Here is a 5,482-nt window from a genome sequence, read left to right on the forward strand (position 1 = left end):
CCCCCCCCCCCCCCCCCCATGTCCTGTCCAGTCCCCTGTGGTGTTCTCTCCTGGGGCTGAGTCTGCACTAACTCATCCCACATGGATCTTTCTCTTTCTCCATTGGCTGGGCCAGAGGGGGAGGGAGGGGGCGGGATTTGGGCTCCCACCAGGCCTGTCTGTGTGTTTCCACAATAAAAGTATCAGTCAAAGATGCCAGAACTCAGTGGCTGCTTCTTTCCTTTTTGTGGGGAGGGTCTGGGCCAAGTTTGGGAGGCAGTGAGCTGTGGTTTGGGGGCTTCCCCTGCCTGCCCCACTTTCAACCCAGGTAGCAGGAGAGGCATGTGCTAGGAGAGGGCCAGGGACTGTGGTAAGAGCCCTGGGCCCAGCCCCGGACACCTGAGTTCCACCTGCAGGGGGTTAGAGTGGGGAGCCTCGGACACCTGGGTTCTTTCCCCACATACCCTATTTAAGAGCTGGGACCCCTCCGTTATTCCCCACACTGCTTCCACCAGCATCTGGTAGGGGTGAGGGGTGACGCCTGAACACAGGAGGAGGCTGCTCAGTCTAGACTGGGAGGGGGCTGTTGGACTGGGCTAGGTGCCAGACCTGCCCTCCTCTTTCTGGGCATGGCTAACTACTCAAGCGCTGCCTCTCCCAGGTGCCTAACACCCCTAGACTGGGGCATTCCCACCCCCTTCACTGGGGTCTTGGCCCAAGCAATCACTGCTAGGGTGGGGCTGAGATTCTATGCCCACCCCTTGCATGGGGCAGCAGGAGCTGCTATTGCCCCTTGGGGGTAATTAGCAGGGCAAATTACTTGTGCAGCCACCCCTGGGGGGTGTGATTTTTATACCCCAGGTGCACCCTGGTGGCTGGTCCCAGTGTTACCCAGCATGCATTGCCTGGGGGCTAAGGTCTAGGGCCGGGGCGGGACTCCCCCCTAGCCATACAGGGTCTATGACACTGTGGGGGGAGGGTGGCTGCGGCTGTGGGGAGCTGCAGCCGGAGCCCTCCTGGTACCAGGCACGATCCCAGACGTCTGGCCAAGGGCCCCGTTGGATGCTGGGAGTTCGGCAGCCTGGATTATCTCCTGGCTGGGGGGGGCGCGTCTACTGCTGACAGGGCACAGCCGGGGGGGGCTCAGCTGGGCTGGGAGCGCCCCTTGGTGGGCAGTAAGGGCACTGTGCAGAGGGGGACACCTGGTTCTTTTCCTCAGCTGCTGTGCTGGGAGGGTCCCTGGCCGTTTCCCCCAGTGCCCCCTGCTGTGCCCCTGTGGGTACTACCACCAGGTGACAGCCCCCTCCCCCACCTGCAGGCGCTGGGGCTCCTGGGTTCTCCCTACTCTGGGAAGAGACTGGGGGAGGTGGGGTTAGACTGGGCCCAGGCCCCTGGGTTCTCTCTCGGCCTAGGAGTGGAGGGGTAGATGGAGCCAGGCCCAGGGCTCCTGACTTCCCTTCTTGCTGCAGGAGGATGTGTGGGAGGCGGGGGTTAGAGGGGCCCAGACTCTTGGGTTCTTTCCCCACTCTGGAAAGGCCTAGAGGACTAAGGGGCCCAGGCTCCTGGGTTGTCTCAGATCAGGAGCAGAGCCGGGGGGTTTAGATGGGCCTCGGACTCCTGGGTTCTGTCCCAGCTTGGGGAGGATGTAGGAGTAGGGGGGGAGGGTTAGACAGACCTGGACTCCTGGGTTGTCTCCCAGCCCTGGGAGGAGGTGGGGAGCCATGGGGATGTGGGGATAGACCAGCCTCCCCACCCACTTGGCCCAGAGCCACCCCCTTGGTGACTTCCTCTTCCCCGAACCCACGCAGGAAGCTGCAACAACTCGCTCCCCCCCACCGCCCTGAGATGCTCCTGGGCACCCGCTAACAATGGGGGGGTGCTGAGGAGGCCGGGGGGCTCGTGGCCACCAGCTCTGGGGGTCCCCCTGCCCCCTGGTGCCATGGGCTGCCGCATCAAGTAAGAGCTCCCCAACCCAGGCGCCTGGGTTCTGGCTGCAGCAGGGAGCAGGTGCGGGTGGAGCCCGGATGCCTGGGTTCTCTCCCCCAGCTCTGGGAGGGGAGCAGGGGTGAGAGCAGGTAGGGGGGAGCTCAGATACCTGGGTTCTCTCCAGCTCTGGGAGCGGAGTGGGGCTAGTGGTTGGAGACTGGGCACCTGGGTCTTAGTACCCAGCACCAGGAGGGGAGCATGAGTTTGAGAGCAGGGGTTGGGAACCCAGGATACCTGGGTTCTAGCTACAGCAGGGGAGGGCAGGGAGGTCGGTCAGCTGGGTTCTCTGCTCCAGGCTCTGGGAGGGGAGTTGGGGCTACTGGTTGGAGCCCGGATGCCTGGGCTCTGTCTGCAGCAAGGGCAGGGGGTGAGAGCAGGGAGCCAGATGCCTGGGTTCGCTTGCCTCGGCTCTTGGGAGCGGGGAGTGGGGTCTCGTGGTTGTTGCCAGGATGCCTGGGTTCTCTCCCTTCTCTGGGAGGGGAGTGGGGGCTGAGAGCAGGGGGCTCTACTCCCCTCCTAGACCAGAAAGAGCACCCAGGTGTCCGGGCTCCCAGCCCCACTGCTCCCCCCTGCCCTCACTGCAAGCATCTGAGCTGGGCCTTTCCCCCCACCTCCACCCCTCAGGCCTGGCTCTGCCTGGGCCACATGACCCCACCGGTGCACTGAGCTGTGTCCATTCTCAGTGCGGGGTCCTCCTCCCCTCCCCCGCAGGGAAAACCCCACCAGGACCTTTGACTTTTTCTTGGAGGCCTCTTGCCCCGCAACCCCAGAGGATGGTGAGTGTTGGGGTGGGGTCACCTGGGAGCCCCTGTGTCTGGCCAGGGGTGGGGGGTGGGTGCAAGGAGCCCAAGGGAATGGGGCACCCAGGCTGGACTCCTGGGTTCTCTCCCAGCTCTGGGAAGGACTGGGGTGGAGGGTTGGGAGGGGCATGGTTGTGAGCCTGGACACCTGGGTTCTCTCCCAGCTTGGGGAAGGGAGCAGGGGGGCCTGGGAGCTCGGACACCTAGGTCCCACAGCTCCATGACCCCAGTGGCGCCTCCCATGGCCATTGGGAGTGGGGTCTCCAGGACAGGGCCCTGGAAGCTTTACAGGTGCTCCCAGCCCTTGGGCCTCCTGTGGACTCCCTGCAGGATCTATCAGAGTTAGCTCCTGGCTGGGAGATCACCATCTTCCACCTGGCCTTTGCCTCCAGCTGAGGTGTGGTGGGGTTGTGGGGGACAGTTAAAAGTAACTGCCTCCTGGCCCTACCCAACCCTCCTCTCCTGGGGCAGTTACTTTCTGCACCCCCTCCCCCACACCCGCTCTTTGCACCTGCAAGGAGTGTGATTCACTTCCTGTTCTCCATGATCTGGGCCCGCCTCAGATATAGCTCAGCTTTTGTGGGGGGAAGCCTGGGTGCCTGGGTTCCCTCACAAGTTCTGGGAGAAGTGGGCTGCAGTGGGCTCTCATCCAAGAACCTGGATGGCCTGGGAGGGGGCTGGGGCTGGGGTTGGGGTTAGATGAGGGGTCCTGGGAGCCTGGATGCTTGGGTTCTCTCCCAGTTCTGGGAGGAGAGAGGCTTGCTGGGGGAGAGCAGGTTGATGGGAGCCGGGACACCTGAGTTCTCTCCTGGCTCTGGGAGGGTGTGGGGGTCACAGCAGCAGGAGCCTAGGATCTGCGCCCCCCTGCCCAAGAACCAGCTGTATGTCTGCTGTGCTCGCTGGCCATCTGATCCAGGCCAGAAGCAAACTCCCATGGGGGGCTAGGACGCTTCCCCTGCCCCCTGGGATGTCCAGGGCTCCCCCATCACTCCCCCAGGCCTGTGAGCAAGGGTCTGAACCCTTCCCCACCCCCGGCCAGGCCCCTTCCGCCTCTAGCAGCCACAGGAAGCTACCAGGCTTGCCGCAGGGACTGGGGGGTGAGAGCAGGTTGCTGGGAGCCGGGGCTCTCTCCTGGGTTGTGGCCAGCTCTGGAAGGGGAGGGGGGCCACTAGGGTTACTGCAGAGGGGGAGAGGGGCTGGGATCCCAGACACCTGGGTTCTCTGGAAGGGGAGTGGTGTATGGGGGCTCCGAGTAGGGGGGAGCACGAAGCCTGGATGTCTGGGTTCTCTGCACAGATGGGGGGGCGGGGTGTGAGAGCAGAGGGACTGGAAGCCTGGACACCTGGGTTCCCTGGGAGGGTCATGCAGGCTTGGGGGGTCAGAGCAGGGGGTGTTAGGAGCCCGAATGCCTGGGTTTTCTCCCCACCCTAGGTGGGCTTCAGGGCTAGGGACTGGGCCGGGGGTCTCACGACTCCTCTGCTTTCTCTGCAGACCCCCTGGTGCTGAGACAATTCCCAGAGGAGTTTGAAGACCAGGTCTGGCCCCATCTCCCCCCACCCCACCCCCCAACCCCAGAGCGCCCCTGCTGGGAGCCCCAGCTTGGCCCAGGCCAGGGTGTGGGGCAAGACCCCATGGGGCCCATCCAGGACAGGCTGCAGCTCTATTCTCTGCTCCCAGGAGTCAATCCAGATGCTACCCCGGTTCTGCTTCCCATTCGATGTGGAGAGGTGAGTGTACATGTGTGTGCACCTGCATATCCATGTGTGTCCACTTTTGCACATGTCTGGGTATGCATGTGTGTGTGCGTGCGCATGTGTGCACCTGCCTGGGTGTGCATCCATGTTCGTATGTGTATGTGTGTGAACCTTCCTGGGTGTGTATCTGTGTGCCCAAGCATCTGAGTGTACATCTGTATGTGCATCTATCTGGGAGCACAGCCGTGTGCCTGGGCATCTGCCTGTGCATGTGTTCATCCATATGTGCCTCTGCCTGCACCTGCCTGGGTGTGCATCTATGTGTATGTGCACACGTGTATCTTCCTGGGTGTGCACATCTGTGCATGTGCTTCTGTGTGTACATGCATTTCCATCTGGCTGGGTGGGCCCATGAGTGTGTGCTTGTATGTGTGCAAGCATGTGCATCTCTCTGGGTGTGTATGCACTCCTGTGTACATACACAGGTATCTGTGCACATATGAGCACCCATGTAGGATTGCTACATGCACTGGGCTGTGAGCACTTGTGTGCATACTGGAGTATGTGTGTCCATGTGTGTTGTGGGGGTCTGGGCACACATGGGATTCCGTGCGTGTCTGTGCCTGCATGCATGTCACAAGCAGCATGTACATACGTGTGGGTGCATGTAGCCAAATAGAGCTCCGGGCGTCCCCCATCCACTCCCATCCCCATGGTCTATGGCTTGTGACTCAGGGGAAGGTGCTTGGGTTTTTGGGGCTGGCCCCAACTGCCTTCCCCAGGGCTAGAAGACAACCCAGGAATCCAGGCTCCCAGCACCACCCCACCACCCCCAGCTCTAACCATTGGCTTCCGCTCCCCCACAGGGGGCAGGATGGGGCCCCAGTGCAGAACTTCACCTTCGCCCTCACGGACATGGACGGGAACCAGCGCTTCGGCTTCTGCCGCCTCGCGCCCAGTGCTCGTGCCTGCCTCTGCAGCCTCAGGTGCGGCAGGGGCGCCAGCCTGGGGGGGCGGGCGGGG

General features: G+C 62.8%; 1 protein-coding gene across 1 annotated transcript in view; it reads left to right on the forward strand.

Annotated features, from left to right (window-relative positions):
* The first annotated feature begins 1,780 nt into the window (after nucleotides 1-1,780).
* The window catches only part of LOC102384342 (DENN domain-containing protein 1C), a 13,884-nt gene continuing 10,182 nt past the window's right edge, over nucleotides 1,781-5,482 (forward strand). Inside the window, exons 1-5 of the mRNA XM_014519818.1 lie at nucleotides 1,781-1,935; nucleotides 2,677-2,741; nucleotides 4,257-4,300; nucleotides 4,443-4,492; nucleotides 5,326-5,445. Of these exons, the coding sequence (XP_014375304.1) occupies nucleotides 1,919-1,935; nucleotides 2,677-2,741; nucleotides 4,257-4,300; nucleotides 4,443-4,492; nucleotides 5,326-5,445 (296 nt within the window). The 5' untranslated portion in view covers nucleotides 1,781-1,918. The remainder of the gene's footprint in view (nucleotides 1,936-2,676; nucleotides 2,742-4,256; nucleotides 4,301-4,442; nucleotides 4,493-5,325; nucleotides 5,446-5,482) is intronic.

The sequence above is a fragment of the Alligator sinensis genome, unplaced genomic scaffold, assembly GCF_000455745.1.
Source record: "Alligator sinensis unplaced genomic scaffold, ASM45574v1 scaffold707_1, whole genome shotgun sequence".
In the NCBI taxonomy this organism is placed as follows: Eukaryota; Metazoa; Chordata; order Crocodylia; family Alligatoridae; genus Alligator; species Alligator sinensis.